Source organism: Aythya marila (assembly GCF_965140915.1).
Source record: "Aythya marila genome assembly, chromosome: 1".
Taxonomy (NCBI): Eukaryota; Metazoa; Chordata; class Aves; order Anseriformes; family Anatidae; genus Aythya; species Aythya marila.
Window position 1 is genome coordinate 124587772 of NC_139042.1, and position 21622 is coordinate 124609393.

The 21622-nt window shown below is 50.5% G+C and overlaps 2 protein-coding genes across 3 annotated transcripts; both read left to right on the plus strand.

Moving 5' to 3' along the window:
• The first annotated feature begins 494 nt into the window (after positions 1–494).
• P3H3 (prolyl 3-hydroxylase 3) lies at positions 495–10738 on the plus strand. Of its 2 annotated transcripts, none has more exons than XM_082752679.1 (15): positions 495–924; positions 1023–1175; positions 1477–1669; positions 1792–1923; positions 2910–3043; positions 3328–3417; positions 3765–3817; positions 4020–4078; positions 5227–5351; positions 5475–5570; positions 6218–6368; positions 6545–6662; positions 9137–9212; positions 9636–9776; positions 10049–10738. In XM_082752679.1, the coding sequence occupies exons 1-15, from the start codon at positions 499–501 to the stop codon at positions 10259–10261; spliced, it is 2160 nt and encodes a 719-aa protein (XP_082608805.1). In that variant the 5' UTR covers positions 495–498; the 3' UTR covers positions 10262–10738. The 2 variants fall into 2 exon arrangements, with proteins under 2 accessions (XP_082608805.1, XP_082608806.1); XM_082752680.1 differs by having other exon boundaries at positions 1083–1175.
• Positions 10739–12458: 1720 nt separating this feature from the next.
• GNB3 (G protein subunit beta 3) lies at positions 12459–21490 on the plus strand. The gene is made up of 10 exons (XM_082752972.1): positions 12459–12571; positions 16541–16642; positions 17233–17271; positions 17439–17545; positions 17646–17709; positions 17825–17987; positions 18088–18154; positions 19145–19346; positions 19841–20057; positions 20846–21490. The coding sequence occupies exons 2-10, from the start codon at positions 16586–16588 to the stop codon at positions 20950–20952; spliced, it is 1023 nt and encodes a 340-aa protein (XP_082609098.1). The 5' UTR covers positions 12459–12571; positions 16541–16585; the 3' UTR covers positions 20953–21490.
• Positions 21491–21622: the final 132 nt, after the last annotated feature.

The following is a 21622-nucleotide window of genomic DNA, read 5'->3' on the forward strand; positions in this document are numbered from 1 at the left end:
TATATTAGCAATAATCTTGTTTCCACGGAAACAGAATGATTGGCCCAATGCTTAACGAAGCTAAGCTGGCTTCTGGAAGGGAAAGACGCCAAACGTGCAAGGCTCCCTCCCGCAGCAGTGCGTCCGGAGGGCAGCAGATTCCCAAAAGCCTGGGGAAAGGGAAGGAGGCTTGTGTTGAGGAGTTGTGATGGGGTGACGAGATTCCATGTCAGGGGAGACTTAGGCTGCCTGTAGCTAAACGGGAGCTGCCTCTGTGGTCTTTGAGGCAACCTCTGGCTTGAAAACATGTTATCTCCGGAAAGACCCCGAGCCGTGAAGTTGTGTTTTACTATCCCCCCCCCTCCCCGGTGGCAGACAGCGGGTCGGGGCGCACCGCGCGGTGGCGTGCCGCCCCCACCGACCACCACCTCCAGCCTCGCCGCCCGCCCCGCTGGGCGTGCCCGGAGCCTCCTCCTCCTCCTCCTCTTCTTCCTCCTCGTCCTCCTGGGCGGCTCGGCCATGGCCCCGCTGCCCTGCTTCCTCCTCCTCCTCCTCGGCGCTGCCTCCGCCACGTCCCCGCCGTCTCGCCTGGCCCCCTACGACCTGCTGTACGCCGACGGGGTGCGGGCGTACTTCGCCCGCGACTGGGGGCGGGCGGCCGAGCTGCTGCAGCGCTCCCTGCACAGCTACGCGGGGCTGCGGGCCGCCCGCCGCTCCTGCCGGGCCTCCTGCCGTCGGGAGGCCGCTTTCCTCGGCGATCCGCCGGCCGCCGGGCCCTGGGAAGCGGCGCTCTTCGAGCGGGTGCTGCAGCGAGCCGACTGCCTGCAGCACTGCCTGGGCGGCCGCCTGGGCGCTGCGCCCTCCGCGCACCGCGCCAGCCTGGCCGTCCGCAGGGACTTCGAGCAGAGGGAGCCCTACAACTACCTGCAGGTCGCCTTCTTCCAGGTGGGGCGGCGAGGCCAGCCCCCTGCTCAAGGGGCTGGGGAGGGTGCGAGCGAGGCGGTGGGGAAGGGGGGTTAAGGGGCGCTGGCTTTTCCCCGCAGCTGAAGAAGCTGGATCAGGCCGTGTCGGCTGCACACACGTTCTTCGTCGCCAACCCGCAGCACCTGCAGATGCGGGAGGACATGGAGAAGTACCGGCGGATGTCGGGGGTGAAGGCGGACAACTTCCAAGACCTGGAGGCGGCTCCGCACTGGGTAAGGCTTCGGCGTAGAAGTGGGCATCAGCAGCTCGTACTACATCCTAGGGGTGGCTTGAGACGAGGTACCACACATCAGCGAAGCCACACTATAACGATTCTGACACAGAGGTTTTCCACTGACAATTACAGCAGGCTGCAGGGTCTTGGAGAAGTACATTTAACCCCAGAGGAATCACACTGTGTGGTGGGCAGGCCCCTAGGTATTAGAGGACCTATCCAGAGTCTCAGACTCAAAGTCTCAGGGAGTCCTCTCGTGTCACCCATGCTAACGAGGAGCCCGGGTCTGTCCTTTGTAGGAAGCGTATGAGGCTGGCGTGCAGCACTACAATGCAGATGAGTACCTGCAGGCTGTGGACAGACTGGAGGAGTCGCTCAGAGAGGCACTGTCAGCACTAGAAGAGTGCCGTGCCCTGTGTGAAGGGCCTTTGGAGGAAGAGGAGGAAGAGGAGGAGGAGGAGATGCAGCCTGGCCTCTATGAAGCCATTGCAGGTAGTGTTAGAGGCACAGAGGGATGGGTAGGAAGGCCGTATCTTCCTATGGTGGGCATGCCCCATTCTCCTGTGCTCATATCTGGCAGAGCTGCTGGCTTTCATTGCTTCTCTTTCTTGCAGCCCATTATATTCAGGTTTTGAAGTGCAGACAGCAGTGCGTCCTTGATATTGCCACGAAGCCAGGGCGGATTTCTGCCACAGAAGATTTCATACCCTCTCATCTTGATTTGCTACAGTTTGCCTACGACCAAGGTGAGCGCAGCTACAAACCAGTGGGTGATGCTGTGGCACCCCTAAGCTTGCCACTTGTCTCTGGACCTGGAGGGCAGAATGTCACAGGGAGAAGCAACCCACTTACCTGAGCTCTACCTCTTCCCTTCTTCTGCCCCCATCTCCCCTGCTCTGCCCAGAGCCTCTCTTCTCTTGCTCAAGCCCAAGCCTGAGTCTGTAGCTACCTTGGGAGAGGTCTCTTGTTCTCTGCTTCAGTCTAGTTGTGCAGCTTCCATAACATAAGGCTGTTTCCACTGTGTGTGTGGAAAAATCTTTCCTACAGCACTCTTTAATTCAAGTCCTCACCCCATGTCAGGCCCCCGTGTCTTATCTAGAGCATATGCATGCATCTCCTGTCAACAGTGGTGTTCCTTCCAAGTCAGCCCTGCCTGCCCTAGGTGAAATGATGGCTTCTCCTGACACTGGTCATTCTGTCACTTTTACTTGCGCCTCATCTCTTCTCTTGGACACTTCCACTCCCTTTTATACTCACCCAACTGCCTGTCATCTCCTCTGTCAGACCACTGGAAAAACTTGTATCTCAAAGAAGCCTTCAGGCTTCTTTGCCTCATCATGTCTGTTTGGTGAGGGATGTGGGATTGTCCTTCCTCATATATCTTATACATGCATGTATATATATTATATTTAAGGCATGCATTTAATAAATATATTAAATATCTATAGAAAAAATATTTATTTTAAAAATATATTTATTTCTCTGTCTCCTCTAAATGAGCTCTCACTAAATACTGAAAGTGGGCCCATTCTTTGCCTGGCTTATTCCCTGTATTCTCTGCCCATTGCTCAGCAGAGGCGCAGCAAGGCAGGGATTGGTGTGCATTCAGTGCTAGGCCTCCTACTGCCAGATCCTGACCAGGACTTTGGCTGCAGCTGGCCTATACATATTTGCTGCTAACGCCAAGTCTTTCAGAGACATACCTGTTTGTTCTGTTTTGTCCCTGCCCTAGTTGGGAACCAGGCACTGGCTGCTGAATGTGCTGCTTCCTATTTGCTCTTCTATCCCACGGATGAGCCAGTATTGGAGAAAATGAAGCAGTACCAAACAGAGCTCGGAGAGGACACAACTGTCACGGCAAGAGAGGTAGTAACAACCCCAGGTCTGTACTTTCTGGCCCTCCCCTGTCCCATACAACAGGATCCCAGGTCTAGGAGACAAAAAGGGAAATGTGTCTTAATGCAGATGTATGCCAAGCCCAAGAGTGAAGACATTGGAACCTGAGTTTGCTTTTACTCTGTACCAAGCAGAGTCCTTCTGGGACAGAAGTGGGCCCTCATAGCAAACAGCAGTGTGTGGCAGAAGGTTTCTGCCCTGGATGGGGTTCCCTTTTGTGGAGTGGTTGTTTGACAGCCTCTTTGCTTCCATAGAATATTCACCATTATGTGCAGAGATCTCTGATGGAGAAGAAGTTGATTTACTATGCAGTGGAGCATCTAGGAGGAACTTTTAATGACCCTGTAAGTAACGATACCATCTTAATCCTACTGCCCTGATTTCACCAAGACAGTAGCTTGATCTTGTTTCGGTAGCACCTGATCCAGAAGGGATCAGATGCTGTTGAGCAGGATCCCCAAGTACTTGTGAGGTGGATTTTTTAAGGCTTTTCTGCTGCTTCACAACTGAAGCTGGTTGGAAACTGCTGTAGTAAGCATATACATTAGCCCAATCTGATGGTCCTCAGCTTCAGACCAGAACCATTGGTCTGATCCCCCATGGAGAAGGGGGACAAGGAACTATCTGTTTGTCCTGATCTGCTCTGGGAGAAGTTTGCTTTGTGGTGAGCCGTCTGTATTTGTTCCTACAGGATCTTTGGACTCCAGATGAGCTGATTCCTGAAAGCCTAAAGCAGAAATACAGGTAAGGTTGGATGAGTTGACTAGGACTGAAAATGAAGTTTGGAAGTAGGGGATGGGGGCAGACTGGCAGGGGTGATATAAGGAAGAGTAATACAGAGGAATTGGCAAAGCAGGAATAGCAAGTGAAATGCTGACTGCAGAGGAGGGTTTGACATAGCTCTGTGCTGACAGCCCTGGTCTGTGTTTTTTCCCTTGCTCCCGAGAGAGGATCAAGAGAAGCAAAAGCAGGAAACTCTGGATGTAGAAGAGAGGGAGAAGAGGGGTGAGTAAAAGCATGAAGAAGGATTTGGATGCAGTCAGCTAAGCTAAATGCTGTCTTTGCTTCCATCCTCAGACATTTGAATGCTAGCGTACATGCAGACTGACTTGAATGGCTCGGCACATCTTCTCACTGTTTCTTTTCTCTATCTGTGATGCATGTGTATCTTGAAAAATCTCGCTGCATTACCTCTCTGGGATGGGAACTTAAAGAGCACTGTGGTTGGAGAAGCTGCCTGGATATTTGACGAGCCTGTGGACATGCAGATCCCTGTTCAGTGCAGCTGGTGTGGACAGGCAGGAGCGAAACCTGCACGAAACCTGGTTCAACTCCGCCACCCCATTTCAAACAGCATTTTTCTGAAGGGGACAAAGAGAAGGCAGGGGGGAATGGAAACTGGAACCAGACTATTCAGCTTGGGCAAGTCTTTCCCTGAAAAACACCATTCCAAATGTTTTGTGGCTGAATGCTAAAGGCTGCAATGCAGAGTCCTGTATTCTTGCTGGTCCTGTACTCTTGCAGGACTCTTGTCATCTTTGGTTGAAGTAGCCCCAAGCGATTCTCTTGCTGTGTCATGTGAAAGCAGGTCATTCTGAGAGCCTGAGTGCGTTGGCACTTCTTACCATTCAGAGGTGAGAGGAGGGGAGGGGGGAAGAAGACCAAAGATCAGAAGGTTAAGTTATTACCTAATAAGCATCGCTTCTCTTTGGGACTGGAGAAATTAGGAAGATGCACTGGAGGTACTTCTGTGGTAAGATGGACGATAGACAGGAGGGTTGATGGAGGTGTTTACCTGCTTCTTTTCTCCAGAGCCTCACCCCAGGAGGCTGGACCTGTTCTGCTGCTGCGATCCACAGTGCATTCAGCTGTCCCCAGCTCCCTGCTGCTCTCCCAGCAAGCCCCACGTTTCTGCTGGCTCCTGAAGCACTTGCTGTAGGCCAGCTCCCCCAGCTGATGCTCTGGTTCCCCTGAAGCATGTGAGGGGTGCAGGTGGCCCAGATCTGCGAGGAATTAGCACTTCTGGGGAAGTGTCCTGTCTTCCCAGAGAATGTATAGTGTCTCTCTACTTCCTGGTCCAGGCTGGGGGTTGGTGTCTGAGGGCTTCTTATCCAAAGCGTGCTCATCTCTGTCTGTGCTTCCTGCTCCTACAGGTCCGTTGCCTTTTGAGGGTATCACTGTCACCATGGATTCCCGACAGATGAATGGAACCCACAGGGTTGTGTTTGACAGAGTCCTGACGGAGTCTGAGTGCAAAGACCTTCTCCGGCTGACGAAGGTGAGGCCTGGATGTTGTAGGAGCTGCTGTGTATGTCCTTCCCTCCTCAGCAGGCAAGATTGTAATGTTGCTGTGAGGAGAAAAGGCAACCTAATGTGTGTCCTCTGCATTGTTCTGCTCCAGGCAGCGGCAGGAACAGGAGATGGCTACCGAGCGAGGCGGTCCCCTCATACGCCACATGAGAGATTTGAAGGGTTAACTGTGCTGAAGGCCACTCAGGTAAGTGGCTCTGTGAGTCTTCTTGATTATCCATAAAGCATGTTTACTACCCAAGCGTTTTTCTCCCTGAAGTGCTCTCTGGACAGGGTCACGGGTGTGTTATCTTCCTTACAAGAACACGTGCAGCTTCTCCTGACCCTCCACATTCACATTAAGGCACATTGTACGCGGAGGGCTTGACAAGCACCTTCTCTCTTGTGGGGCAGGATTTCGGGATTGTTATTTGTCCCCATGCAATAGTCTTAAAGACACGCATAGCTTAGAATTGTGGAATAATTTAAGGTGGAAGATTCTCTACTCTAGGCTGAAGAAATGCAGCCCTTTCAGCGTTTCTTCTAAGTCATGCGCTCCAAGCCTCCAGCCGTCTTAAGACCCTCCACTGAAGACTCACACCAGTTTTCCTGTGTCCCTCCTGTACTGGGGGACACAAAATGATGCATTCCAGATGTGTTTCATATGCTGAGTAGAGGGCAAGAATCACTGCACCATATAGGTGCACTCCTGACATGTTTTCTTGAGGAAAACAAGTTCTTTTCTTTTCTGTGTGACCACAGGACTTCATGCAGATCTGTTCTTCTGTGCTGTGTACATGTGTCATTTCTTAGAGTGTCTCTAAGTATTCTAACAGGCTTATTTTTCACTTGTAGCTGGCCCAGAATGGGGACGTGGACTGGAGAGATGCCAAATTGCTTCTGCAGGCCAGTGAGAAATCACGGAAAATCATAGAATCCTATTTCACTCCTGGAAAGAAACTGCATTTCTCATTCACACACCTTGTGTGCCGCACAGCTGTAGAAGGTAAAGAATGCTTCACCCTGATAGTCCCTTTCTCCTGGAGAGTCTCCTTCCCAGCCCCAGCCACATACTCTCAGGAGACTCTCATCCCTTTACTCTCAACGCACCCCTCACTCTATTCCTTATTCTTTCTTGAGATTTAAAATGCCCTTATTCCTTTTTGCAACTTCCCTTTTCAGAGGAGCAGGAAGGTCGCATGGATCTCAGTCATCCTGTCCATGCTGATAATTGTCTGTTGGATCCTGAGGGGAAAGAGTGCTGGAAAGAACCACCTGCCTATGTCTACAGGGATTACAGGTAAGAGAAGGGGATCATGTGGAGATCAAAATGTCTTCCTGGCTCCAAAAGAGGATGAGCTCAGCCTGTAGAAACTAGGCCATTGGTTTGGGTTGTTGGGTCAAAGCCAGCCAGGGCTGTAGCATCAGACAGAAGGCTCCATCAGTGGCTTCAGAATGAGCTGTAAAACTCCTCCTCTAGGCTGGGAAGATCTACCCTTTACACCTCCTCCCTCTCCACATCCAGCATCGGCAGAGAGCGGGTTGAGACTTGGAGGCTTCTTGGACCTAGAATCGTGATATTAAATTGTCTTGTCTACTTGTCTATCACAATACTACCATCCACTTCTAGCCCTTAAGACAAGATATTTCTTTCAATCTTGTTCTGTCTTTCACAGCCTAGTTGCTCCATTGTCCACACGTTACAGGAGAGGGAGAACCAGGCTCCTTGGATTTCCTTTGTTTGAGCTGTCATTGTATTTTGGTGGCTGTTCTCCCATTGATCTCTGAGGATTCACTGTCAGTACTTTGTGTTGGGATTCTTCATTACATGCGAGAGGCTGTTCCAGCTTGTAGCAGGTTTTGTTACACTTCTGTGAAACAAACAAACACATTTTCAAGATAATAAGTGTTGCACGCGGCAACCAGATGAGGCCAGGTCACTACAGTTCATTCTCGCTATTCAACATCTCAGGCAACCAAATATTCACCAGGCAACCAAAAATCTTACATGCCTTTTCTTTGAGTGGCATCTGAACCCAGAGCAGAATTTTTCTGTGTGCAGTCTATAGTAGGAATGTGGGACTTAGAGGTAATTCTGTTTGGTATCATTAATTCCATTTCCCTTCTTCCATGGATGTTGACTTGGTATAGTCAGATCATAAAGTTACAAGGCTCCATCTCATGACTGGTTAGCTCTCTATTTATCTTGTGAGAAGGTTATCCTGTCACCTTACTCCTCACTGGACAATACGATTCTCTGACTTGTACCACAATGCATATTAAAGTGTCTTTCTTGGAACTGTGCCACCGAGCTGTTTCTCGGAATATTCCTGCTCTCTTGCAGAGTGAAGTATGATAGACCAACCAACTCAACAAGGGCTTGAGCTCTTCAGCTGTCTTTTTAAAAGAGGCCCCTATGCACAAGACGATCAAAGAAACACTATTTTAAAACTTCCTCGATCTGTTCTGTGTATTTGTGCTATGGTCACGATAATCAAAATATTAAACAAAGTTGGGCCCAGCAGTCCAAGAGTTCCCGTAATCCTCCTCCCAGTGAACAGTACTGCTGTCAGTGCCACTTGTGCAATATTCAGTGTGTGCTGTTCACACGCTGTTCTTCACCTTCTCTGTGTTCATTAATAACTTCTTTAGTGGCAGTGCTCTGAATACTTTGTTTTAACAGAGTCCAAAACTCCTGAAACAGAGCACGTTGTCTTTCTCTGGGAAATGAACTGTTTTGTCAAAGACTGTGTAACTACCCCAGTCTGCTTTTAGTACACCCATGTTACATTTTAAAACCATTTTCCATTTACCCCTTGTCCTTCAATTACCTGTCTCCTGAGAAATGGATTTGAAAGCCCTGCAGACTGCTGAGGTCAGGCTGATGGGCCTATTTATGCTTCAGCCAATATTGCTATCCTCCTGCCCTTTTGTACAGGTGAGAGCTCTCCTTGCTTTTCTCAAGTCGTGTCACCATCCTGACTTCAGTCTTTTTAAAAACGCTGTGGGGAGAAGATCTGTAACTTTCTGGACTTCAGGGTTGGTAATCCTGTCATTGTCCTTATATCTTTAACATTTTGCTTCACCAGCCATAGTGTTGATATCTGTTTCATACACGGAGTCCATTAATGAGCCTCTTTTGTTCCTCTGGCGTTCTTTGTCAGCTTAATTGAATACCAAGAGGAACTCAGGCTTTTTTTTCTCATTTAGTTGACTGTGGTCTCACCTGCATCTCACACTTACCTTACCATTTCTCTTTTTGTCTAGTATGAGTAAAGAAATTTCTTGTTTTAATTTTCTTTTCCACATGCATCAAGCCTCTTTTTGACCATTGTTATATCACCCTTTATTCCTTAATTCTTAAGATGTAACTTTCTTTGTTAATTAATCTCCTCTTCCAGGCCTTGCATTATTCCCAATATTAAAACATAAAATCAGAACCAAGGTCCATTTAGCACAGGGCATTGTCACAACGGTGCCACAGATGCATGCAGCAGAGTATTTAAAAATAAATAAATAAATCAGGATGAGTGTGTAGAGCTAACTCCATGGAGTATGCTTCCAGCTTCTTGTGGCTTGCAGTTCAGGGACTCCCCTAAGATAGGCACTGCTGTTTTTAAATCCCCAAATGGATTCTTCTGGTAACTGGTCTAGGCACTTTTTGAACCTCTGGCATCAATCAGGTGCCATGCTTTCCTGTGACAAGTAGAGTGGGGAAACACCTCAGATAGATGTGTTTCACTGTCCATATGTCCTTTTTCTTTTCGTCCACAGTGGCATTCTCTACCTCAATGATGACTTCCAAGGTGGGGGGCTTTTCTTCACTGAAATGGACGCTGTGACTGTCACAGTAAGTCTGGGACTGGCCAAAGGAAGGAAAAAGGACTGAGGGTGATTTCTAGGCTGGGTGGGGAGGAAAACAGTTGGTTATTGGATCCCACTACTCCAAAAACAAAACAGTGCTTGTGCTGTGGGAGATTCAAATAGAGGCAGCTAAAGGCAAATTGAGGCAAATCTCAGACAGGGGAGAGATTAACTCCTTTCTAGCAGAGATATTCCAGGCTCTTCCAGTCTGTGGGAGTCTGTGACCTCTGTTTTCCCGTTGGTTTTCTCTGTCCCCCTCCTGGGCCTACTCTGCTCATATACTCTGGCAGTGGATGTCTGGAGGCTCTTTGCTGTTCCACACTCCCAGAGGCAAGATAATCTTTGTAGAAGGACAATGTACCCCAGAGCAAGGGCTTCTGGCTTCATTGTCTCTTCTCTCTCGTGGCAGGCCAAGGTGCGTCCGAAGTGTGGGAGGCTGGTAGCCTTCAGCTCTGGCAAGGAGAACCCCCACGGTGTGCGGGCAGTGAGCCGTGGTAGGCGCTGCGCCATCGCTCTCTGGTACACACACTCCCAGGAGCATGCTGAGCAGGTAAAGGACCATGCTGGAGAAATGTGTACAAGCACCTCCAGACTAGATCAAATCCTCTGGGGAATGGGTTTTGAGTCTTTCCATGGGGCAGCAGTTGTTCTCTGACAAGGTACTTGGTGGAGGGATCAGACAGTGGTGGGTCCTACAAGAGGGAAGGGCTCCAGTGGGGCTGGACGGATGTGGCAAAGACGAGGTCTGTCGTGTTAGCCCCTGCGAGCAGGTCTGAAATCCTAGCAGAGAGGGGTTCATATCGTTTCTCTCCATGGCTGCAGGAGCGTGTGAAGGCAGAGGAGCTGATGGAGCAGAGAGCCACGGAGCAGAACCAGCCTGAAGGAGAAGAGTATCAGGGCGCTGACCACAGCAGCAGGTCCTCCTCAGAGCCCCTCGCTCCCGATGGCAGAGCCGGGCCCGTGAGCCGGCGGCACAAGCCTGGCTCGGACAGGAGGCAGCAACCCAAGCAGACAAGGGCCAGAGATGAGTTCTGAGTACGCAGGGCCCCAGGGCAGGACTTGCACTCACAGGGGGCTGGCAGGTGTTGGTAGTACGAGGACCACGAAGGCCTAAAGCAGTTTATTAGCATGCTAGAGCCGTAGCGACGGGGAGGGTTGCAGCTTTCTTCTCTGTGACATCCCAGCAGCTGAAAAGCAGGAGCGGGGACGGTGTATTAAGGTTAGCAACTCCTGGATCTTTCTTTAATGCCCTGCCAACGTGTTTGTGTCACTCAGAAGAGCACAGGCTCCCCTCACCCTGCTCCTCTCAGAGCCAGCTTGGTCATACAGGGACAAAGACAAGAGCTGGAGGAGGAGCCTGGGGACATTCAGGAGCAAGGGCAGTCTCACATTCAGGAATTCAAAAAGGAGAAGCCTCTGAATTTCCTCGGTGCCTGCAAACTCCAGAACCTCGAGATTGGCATGTGACAGAGTAGATGAGGGACTGTGAATATATATGGAATAAAAGCAAAATGCCAGATACATGTGGTGGGAGCTTGAGTCTGTACACCATGAGGGGACACATGTAGACGGGATCCTGGTGAAAATTAAACAACAGAAGGAGATTGAGCCCTCAGTGAGAGAAAACAAAGTATTTGCCCAGATGCCAGATACTTCCAATAAGGGAGGGCGAGAAAGTCAGCTCTAACTGCTGCCACAACTAACCCACTGGAAAGGGGGTGAAGTACCCTTAAGAAAAAGTATTGTACACTCACATTTCACTGTAGCAAGGCCTCTCTTCCTTCTTTTTTTTTTTTTCTTCTCCATTCACCAAATTGTCCCTGAAAGCAGAAGAGATATTTTGTTTACCATTTTCTATGCTGATATAAAGACAATCTGCTGTCACTGCCCAGGGGATTAGTGTCCAGAGATGGGATTATATTGTAGCCAAACAGGAATTGAATGACGTGGATATGGGGCATCAAAATGAGCAGTGACCCTTTTCCTGGGAAGCACCAGAGCTGTGAAACAGGCCTCGATGAGAGCTATGCATGGAGACTGCAATCATGATTTGAAAGGGAAGAACTGGAGAGTCAGGGCAGGTGGTTTAAAGTGTGCATGCAGGTGTTCCCCTCATTGCTGTCGGCTCAAGGCCCCTGCCCAGTGGAAGCTGTTGTGCTCAGCCCCATCCCCGCAATGCTGGAGGAGCAGAACTGGAGCAGGGAAGCCTTTCCCCATTCTGCATCCTGGCACTTCCTTACCATGCAAGCTGGGGAAACCTGCACCAGCACCTGGTTTTGCCTTATATCCTTCACAAGACCCCAAGAGAAGGAAAATGTGATACATGCTTTTCAAATTCCCCATTCCTAGCAGAAGGTCCTAGCACTCACAGTCCCTCACGATGGTTTATCTGGGGGTGCTGGATGGCACCCGCTTGACAAGCCCCTGTTGGAGGGGTGTGGGACCAGCATCCGCAGCTCTAGGTTCGCTCTGTCCAAAGGTGGCTCGGGTGATTAGAGTGATGGCCTCCTGACGTCAGATGAGATCCGTTAAAAGGTATTTATCTCAGGCTTGGGCCAAAGCCTCGGGAGAGATTAAAAGAGATTGAGGCCAAGATAATCCCCTCGCAGCATCCCACTAAAGTGGCTGCCAAAAGGCATGCCACCAAATCTTTCGCCGCCCCTGGCCCCTGCGCCCAGTTCTGTTTTCCCCATGCAGAGTTCAGCTTGCTGCCCAGAGAGGCTGCTTTCCCACGGGGAAAATGTTGTGGGTTTTCCTTTGGCAGGGCCACCACGGGTGACACTGTCCCCTCTTCTCATCTCGCCCAGGGCATAAGTGGCACAATGTCTCTGGGAAAAAGGGAATTCCTGTGGACCACGAGGTGCAGCAAGCCCTGCCCCAGTGGTTGATAATCCTAGATGGTTCTGGCTAATCTTCGCTTTATTAGTTTGCTGCTAATCTAAACAAAGGAAGTCAAACCTGCCCGTGATGATTTCTTCCCCTCCAGGAGCAGTGTGTGACTCTCTCTTTTCACCCCTCCCCATCCACCTGCTTTGCATTATGTCCCAATCCGATTTCCCCAAGTCTCTGGTGTCTGATTTAATTTGCCTGACGCTGCTCCTGGAATCAGCCCTCCCCCAGCCCCTCCCGTCCAGAGCCTTCCAGCTCCCCATGGGGAGATAAGTCCTGGGAGAGGCTGAGGAGCGGAGAGGGAGCCAGAGGCTCGCTGGCTGGGCGGGCAGCGCTGACCAGAGACTGCAAGGGGACAAGGAGCTTCTGGCCAGCAGGGAGCTGTTCTCAGCGAGGGAGGCAGGCCGTGAGTCCCGTCCAGGTGGGACTGAAACCCATCTCGTGCTGCAGAGCCCGGTAAGGATGCCACCTTGTTATCTGTGAGGTCGCTTTGGTGGATCTGGTAGTTGGGATCCTAGGTTTCCTGGTCTGATGCTGTGGAGACTTTGTACAAGGACTGGCTCCATGTGCAAGTGTCTGAAGATGAGGGAGGAAGAGTGTGGTGTAGAAGAAGCTGGGGCTAATGCTGATGTATCTTTACAGTGATGGTAGGCTTTGCACTGGGATGGGGTTGCTCGTTCTCCCCTTGGCAGGTGAATTGCACCAGTGTCCAGACTGGAAGAGGGGGTCAACGCTTCCCCTGAGCAACCTGGCACTCGCCACCCACACGCAGTCCTGCGCTCCTGGTGGGCTCCTGCACATCTCCTTGCAGCCAGATGCTTTTCTGGAGGGAGAAGCAGCCTGCAGAAAGAGAGGAACAGAGCAGGGTAATTTTACCCTGGCCTTTGATCTCCATGACAGGAGAAGGGGATCATCTCTGCATCCGGCTCTGCAAGGAGCCTAGGGTCACCAGGGCGAGCATGCAAGGCCAGCCAGGGGATTACACAGAGACCCAGGGATGCTGTCTGCTAATATTCAGTCCTCCCTTCTGCACCTTTCCCTTTTCTATTTACAGCCCTCTCCCAGCATCCCACAGAGAGACCGCTCCCTCCTTAGTGTGGGGAAAATAAAAAAATATTATACCCAGGGCTATAAAATTAGGGGGTTCAATTCCCCTTTCTTCCCACCCACTGCTTGCACCCCCCTTCCCACGAGGAAGCGATGTAGGTGCCTTGGCAGGACAGTTCCCCACGGTGCAGCACGGGCCCCTGCTCTGACTTTGTTCAAGGGATATAGCTGCTGCCCTGCAAAGTCACGGTGAGGCAGAAAAAGGCAGGAGGAGGAAGAAGGTGGGGGCATTTGGTCTGCTGTGAGCAGGCACCCAAAGGGCTCTGGACAGGTCTGGCTGCCCACAGAAGTGCTATAGCGGGTGCCTCCAGCAAGTTTGTCAGAAAAGGCAGGAGGGAAAAGAGCTCAGTGTCATCATTGCGTTGGAGAGCAAAAGAAAGGAAACTGCTTCTTCAAAGGTACCTAACAACTTGGTTTCCACTGCTGTCTGAAGAGCTGTTACTTCCAGAAAGCAGGGAGAGTGCACCATTTGGTAGTCTGTACCCATAAAAACAGCCTGGGCAGCTGCCTGAGCCAAGCTGCAGGTCCACAAGTAACGTGCATCCCCATCAGGGCAGTAACATGCCTTGGCCAGGCTCCAACCTCCATTCCACTTTCCCTGTTCCTGCTGGACTCCATTCCCCCATTTCCTGCCCTACATTTACATGGCAAGCTGCTCTCCTGCACACCTGCTGTGGTCCTCCGGGGAGGCAGCTGCACTCGACGGGGGGCTAGGTAACTCACTGCGAACAAATTTCACTGGGACGTGATGGGTGGAAATGACAGGTAACGCTGGAGCTATTATTATCGTTTGTCTGTGGCTCCTTGTCCTTCCGAGGCTGAGAACAATTCCCAACTTCATTTAGATTGTTCCCTCCAGGGGATTTAAAGGTTCGGACGGAGTCCTGACCCCGAGCTGCACCTTCTCTATATTTAGCCCTTTTTATCCGTCCTTCACATCATGCCCCTGCCCTTTGATCTTCCTGTCAGCAACGAAAGCCCCTCATCTGGTTAAAAAAAAAAAAAAAAAAAAAAAAAAAAAAGACAGAAACAGAAGTACACAAGAAGTCCAGAAGAGTGGAAGGAGGGTGTGAGCAGGAAGAGGTGGCCCAGCAAGAAAAGGCATCCAACACTGAGGGCTGTAGAGACATGGTGCTGGGGAGGTAGGATCAGTCCTGGGGAAAACAGACAGGGAAAGGTTTGGACCGTAATGATAGAGCTGGTCTCCAAAGAGTGGCTGAAAATCCAGGTTTGCCACTTGGTGTGCTGGAAGGCAGTGACCAGAGGTGGACACAGCGTCTCGAGTTTGACTGTACTCCGAAGCTGAGGGACAAACACCAAGTTATCTTGTGGAGCCTCCTACTGAAAGCTGCAAGGCCTTCTCCAGTATCCCCCCAGTCTGCCAGTTATCTGAGAGATGGAGGGAGGTGTCCGAACCCTTCCCAAAAAAGCATATTCAGGTGGGCTTTGGGGAGCAGTGTTATTCAACCACGTCCAGCTTTGTCCCCTTTGAGAGCAACCCCATCATTGCTGTTCTGTCAAAACAAAAAATAGGAAAAAACAGTGGAAAGGGGACAGCCCAGGTGCTGATCTCTCTCTTCAGAGTAGCTGCTAGCCTCAGGCCGTCTCTGTGTTATGTGCCTCCAGGCTCTGTCAGTGCAGCCCTGGGCCTCTCTCCTGCCCCATCACCACATGCTGGAGCCAGCTGGCCACCTCCAATGTGGGGCAGGAAGGAGGCAGCAGGGCTGTAACTCCAGCCAGGCCTGCAGGCAGCCTTTCTCTGTGAGTTATTATCTCAAATAGCCTCTCTCTGGGACAAATGTATGCTTTTAGGGGAGCTGGGCGAGACAGCAAAGGGAGCAGCCTGACACAGAAGAAGCGAGGCCTTCAGGCAACAGGCCAGAGGGGCTAGAGACAGCGCGCCTCACAGGGAGTAGAAGGAGAAATTCTGCAGGTGCTGCTGGAGTCTTCTTGGCCCTGGGGCAAAGTGCCGGTTTTAATGATGAAGAACACCTGGAGCACATCTGGACACACACGCCTACCCAGGAGAAAGACTGAAGTAATAAAGAGCATATTTGTCTATAAGAGTGAAGATGCTGGGATCACTGGTGAAGTTTTAAGTACACCTAATGGAAAAGAACGAGAGAACAAAACCGAAATGCTGTGTAATCATGTGGTGTTCCTGTATCTTGAATATGAATTACAGTTCTGGTTCATTGCCTTCACTATGCAAGCACATCATCTGTGCTCTGCAAACAACTGAAAAGGGCTTAGAGAACAACGGAGGTGATGAGATGCAACAGCTCACATGGAAGGAATGACTAAGTGTGCTCCGCAGTCTGCAAAACAGATGTATGAAGATGACTATGACAAAGATCTGTAAAATACTGTGTGACACTGGGGTGAATAGAGACCAGTTATTTGCTAGTTCTTCCAACTCAAAAACTGGAAAATGCCAAGTGGAACCAGTGTCATTTGGGAGTATTAGAACCAGGAACTTCTTCACAGAGCTTGCCACTAAGCTGTGGAAGTCCTCACCATTGTCAAAGTTCGGTATCACTGAGGATATGAAACTTTGGCAAGGGCACAAAAAGTCACTGGACAAAAACGTAGAAGAAAAAAATCCATCAAGGACTTGCATACAGTAATGCTGCCTCTAGCTTTGGAAAGCAGTGAAAATCTGGGGCTAGGAAAGTAGGAGAAATACCACTTTCTGCCTATGTTATTCTTAGATCTTTCCCTAGGCATCTACTTTTTTCCTTTTCCTTTTCCTTTTCATTTTCATTTTCATTTCCTTTTCCTTTTTTAATTGTAAGCTAGAAGGGAACACTGACAGAGCACTTCAACAGACCCCAGATTTCCATGATGGATAAAAGAACTGGTGATCTCTGCCTGTTAATGCTTTACCTACAACAAAGAATAGGAAATCGGTCCCAGAGACACTGGGCTCCTCTCAAGTTTCCTCCTCCTTTAACTGAGATAGACAACTTGGACATGGACAGGTAGAGGATTCAGGGCTTTGTAAGCCCTTACACGGAGATGTCATAAATAAAGAAACGAGGGGGTAAGTGCAGCAGAACCTCAGAAAGAGGTTCTGGAGTTCTTCAGTTTCCCAGTGTTCATGTAAGCAGGACACAGTATCAAATGGACCTTTGATCAGGTCCATATGACCATCCCAAATGCAAAGGGCTTTGACCAGATACAGCACGACATTTCCAATCATTCGACCAAGAAATGGTTGCTCAGGCCTTATCAGAGGCACCTACATTTCCATGACTGAGCAGTCATATTAATGCCCTTTTCTACCTCACACCTCTCTCCTTTGATTTGTCTTCCCAGATTCAAGGTTGTCCCACGCGGAAGAGCCACCTCTAGCTCCGAAAGATGGGGGAAATGGAACAGATGAAGCAGGAGGCTGAGCAGCTGAAGAAGCAGATTGCGGTAATGCTGGCAGCAGTCGTGAAACTGCTGACAGTGTCTACTCCTTGCATCCAAGCCTCCAAGGTCCCCTCCTCAGCCTCAATTTGGAGCTGAGCTTTCTCCATGTACATCCTTGGGGCCCTCTGCAGTTCTGCACAGACCTTTAAGTGCTAAAGGAGATCTTCACAGTACAGGGGGAAGAAGGGGAGGGGAAGGGAGAGACAAGGAGACACTGTAAGGGCGAGAAGGAAGTGGACATGGGCATCATGTCTGCAGGGGTGCAGACTGTAATTCATCCCCAGGCCTCCTCTGTCTGGGAGACAGTGGGTGTTCTGCCAGGCTGAATGATCCATGAAATAATGTTGCACAGGGAACTGGGTGCTGAGCAGCTTGTGACTCACCTCTCTGTTGTTTGTTTGGTGCTGAGGAGCCCTGCTCACAGGCCAGGAGCCCAATGTGCTGGGCAGAGTTTAAACCCTGCAAAACCACAGTTCCTGCCTCTTGCATCCCCCACTCTAAATGAGCCTTTTGGGAATGTCCCTGAACTTCACTTGCTGTTGCCTTCCTCTCAAAGCTTTTTCCTGTTTCATGCTCTGTTGTCTCTTCTCCAGGATGCCCGGAAAGCTTGTGCAGACACAACACTTGCTCAGGTAAGGTTTGGGGACGTTTGGCAGGTGAGTCTACATGTGGGGAAATAGCATCACTCCAAGGGGGACTCTCTCCAGCCAGCAAGAAATCAGGAGGCAGGGATGTGGGGAGCAATCCAGCCCCTGTCAGTCCAAGATTAATCCTTTCCCTCCCCCTACTCTCTCCTCAGATCGTGGCCGGTGTGGAGGTTGTTGGTCGCATTCAGATGCGGACCCGAAGGACCCTGCGTGGGCACCTGGCCAAGATCTATGCCATGCACTGGTCGACGGACTCCAAGTGAGAGATGCTGCTGAGCTGCTGGGTGCCCAGAAGCATGTGGGAAAGAAGGCTCTGACGAGAAGAGAGCTACTAACATGCTCTTGTTCCTCTCTCACAGACTCCTGGTCAGTGCCTCACAAGACGGGAAGCTGATTGTGTGGGACACATACACAACTAACAAGGTAAGGGGCAGGTGGATGCAGCAAACTGCAGTGGGTCCCTCAGATCTAGTGCCCTCGCCCTGCTCCCCCAAATTCTCTGCTGCCAGAGACCAGACACAGCTTCTTGTCCTCCCAGGTCCACGCCATCCCTTTGCGTTCTTCCTGGGTTATGACCTGTGCCTATGCCCCCTCGGGCAATTTTGTGGCCTGCGGGGGCCTCGACAACATGTGCTCCATCTACAACCTCAAGACTCGTGAAGGCAATGTCAAAGTGAGCAGAGAGCTCTCAGCCCATACAGGTGGGTGTGCCTCCTCCTGCAGCCTGGCTGCCCTCTGCTTCCAAAGCCCACTCTTTTAGCCCCGTCCTGTTTCTCACTCTTGATTGCCCCCACTTCCCAGGTTACCTCTCCTGCTGCCGATTTCTCGATGACAACAACATTGTGACTAGCTCTGGAGATACCACATGGTGAGTGTTATCTTCTGTATCTTATAGACACAAACATTCACACTAAAAACTCACATGGATCCCCCAGCATACTGCATTTTGGGAAAACTCCACCTCAGGTGTGACCTTAGGAGCGGACACTGTGCAGCCTCTCTGGCTTCAAGAGCTCAGCACATGATGCTGTTTTCCTCTGCAGCACCCTCCTTTCCATGAGGTGTAAGGAAGAATTGTTTTACCTGGAGGCCACACAAAGCAAATTAGGAAGCCGGATACCTTCTTCCTCCCTTGGCAGAGCAGGTGCTACTTTTCCCTGCTGAGGTCAGGTCGTGATGCAGATCTACTGGTGAAGCAGCAGGGCCCATGTCCCCAGCTCTCACAAAGCACAGTGTTGTTTATCCCAGGACAAAAAGCATTTTAAATTTGCATGGAGCCTACGTTATGTGGTCCTGTTCTCAGATCCTATCCCTTTCAAAAGTAAATAGCAAAAAGCCAGTGCCTAAATCCTTTGTTTCCTGGTTCTCCAGTATCTCTGTGTTGTGACTGAGCAGTTCTGAGCCTTTACTCACCCCCACCCCATCCCAACACCCGCTTTGAAGGAACCTCTTGAACGAGGGTGAGTTGGAACGTGGCATTTCCATCAGAAAGGGACTCATTTGCCTGCCTGTGGCGTGATCCCAGTGACCGTGTCCCATGCATCCAACAAGTGTGGCAGACTTTTTTGGCTGTTTTTCTTTGGGTATCTCTTACCTCCTCTCAGCATCCCCCTTCAGCTGTTGCAGTTATGGGAACCCTGTCAGACGACACGCACCCCCTCAGCCTTAGTCTAACCCTGCTCGGGTTAAGGTATGAACAGCAACAGCTGTGAACATATTTCCTTCTGTATATTTTCGTCCATCTTCCCACGTGGCAGCCAGGTCCGTGACTTCCCTCCTCCTGTTTGTGAGTAGGACAATTCCTCATCCCAGCTAATAGAGTTGTCCTGGCTCTGAGAAGTTCTCTCCTCTGCCACAGTGCGCTCTGGGACATTGAGACGGGGCAGCAGAAGACGGTGTTCCTGGGCCACACCGGAGACTGTATGAGCTTGGCGGTCTCCCCGGACTTCAAGCTGTTCATCTCTGGGGCCTGCGATGCTACTGCCAAACTGTGGGACGTGCGGGAGGGTACCTGCCGTCAGACCTTCTCAGGGCATGAGTCTGATATCAACGCCATCTGTGTACGTATGCCATCTGTGTGGTGGGGGGGGGACGAAGAAAAGGGAGGGTGGGCCAGCATGAAATAGTGTCTCAGGTCAAAGCTGAAAGAGGCTGTCACAGCGACGTGGGGAAGACCATGAGGTTCAGACAGCCCAGTGAGCAGAATTCTGCTCTCATAGCCCTGAACCTTGCCAGACCCCATCTGAGGGATAATGGGAGGATGCCTGCCAAACCCAAGTCTAGGAGATGGGGTTAAAAAGACAATAATCCTTCCTCAAGCACTGGGACATTTTGTAATAGCTCTAGCCCCTTGATCATTGGCTTTCTTAATGTGGAAAGGGTCTACTCGCTCTGAGAAGCATCAGTTTCCAGCTTCAGGAGCCTAACATTTTGAGATCCATTGCCTTGTCTTACTGCCCAGCCAGTCTGGCTTTCTGGTGCTTAGCAGAGGGACGAAGGTGTTGAGGAAACCTGTAAGACGCAGAGGGATTAAAACGCGGTGTGCTCTCCTCAGTTCTTCCCTAACGGTGAAGCCATCTGCACCGGCTCAGACGATGCCACCTGCCGCCTCTTCGACCTGCGGGCCGACCAGGAGCTCATAGTGTACTCTCACGAGAGCATCATCTGCGGAATCACCTCCGTCGCCTTCTCCCGCAGCGGGCGCCTCTTGCTTGCCGGGTACGACGACTTCAACTGCAACATCTGGGACTCCCTGAAAGCAGAACGCGTGGGTGAGTGGCTCCTGGAGGCCCTGCTTTCGTTCTCTGCAAGGTCTCCTATCCCTTCCAAAGCAAGGAAAAGGCCCCAAAAGGCCCTTGTTTTTCTAAAAGGGACACATCCTATAATCAAAGATCTGCAGTACATCCTTGTGCTTAAAGAACACACCATAAATACTACAACTATCTTAAGAATTGTTGGCCTTAAGATTAAGCAGGTTAAGCCTTTAAAAAACATGGCTTCAAAAAGGAAATGAGTATCAATATTCCTATTAGCTAAACTACTCTCAAGCATCATTGTTTCATACTTTCTCCTATCCTCTGCTGTTTGCCTGTTCCAGCTGCTCACAGTGCCACTTGGTGGCCGGGCACCAAACTGAGCGTGGATATTTTGTGGTGCTCCTGCAAAGGATACACCCAAATACCATTTTTCTTCCAGATGTGGCTCCTAGCCTCTGCAAATTGATACCCTAGCCCACCTTTTGATCTGTAACAGCATTGCTATTTCTCAGTTTTGTAGGCCTATTTGACAGTAGCTCTAGGGTGAAGTACGTAGCAGCAATCTCTCTTGTGCTGAGGATTCAGCTAGCTGGCCCCAAAACATTGTTTTTTGGTGAGATCCCAAAGCTGTACACCTTGCACAAATGTTCTTCTGCATGTTTGTTTTATTAGCCATGTTATGCAGGGACAGACAGCCTGACACACAGAGCAGTAGGTACACAGCCTGTGGTGAGCTCGGTCAAGCCCTTCACCTCTCCCAGACCCATTTCTTCTGCTAATCTTTCTTTTTCCCCTCCTGCTAGGAATCCTCTCTGGCCACGACAACAGAGTGAGCTGCCTGGGGGTGACAGCGGATGGCATGGCTGTTGCCACTGGCTCCTGGGACAGCTTCCTCAAGATCTGGAACTGAGGATGACAGAAGAGAGGGAAAGAGCAGCGGAAGCACAGCCCATGGCAGAGAGCATCACCAGCTGAGCACAACAGAAACGCCTACTTGTCACTCCCGCTCGTCTCTACACAACTTGTAGGGGTCTCCTAGAGTGAAAGGAAGAGAGATCAGGGGGTGGGGAAGCAGGAGCACACACACTGCCTCTTCTCTCCACTTCCAAACAAGCCCAGCAGTTCCTAACCTCTTGGGGGCTTGAAGGCTGCAAAACACAACTGTTTGTTACATCTCAGGACTTCACAATGCAGTTCAGATCCCGCATCTTCCTTCAGAGACCTCTACCCATACTTGACATCCATCCCTCTGAAGACCCCTTATCCAACACCCCTGTCCTTGACTTCACCTAGCTTCTCCATGTGGTTGTCAGCTCCCCGCAGACAGCCCCAGAGACACATGGGGTTTGAGATTTATGTCATGCAGCCTCTACCAAACAGGTAGTATAAATTGGGCTCATTTCCCATTGGGAAAACTTAGCTCAAGTCCTATCTATGCATAAATGGGGGAAAGGGTAGCCCTCAGACCTGCCAGAACCAGGGAATGTTATTTATTCTTATTTATTGTTTGCTTCTTGCTGTTCCTTCTCTGTTTGCCTCATCCCTGTGTTGTGTGGTGACCCTGTCAAACCAGTAGCCAT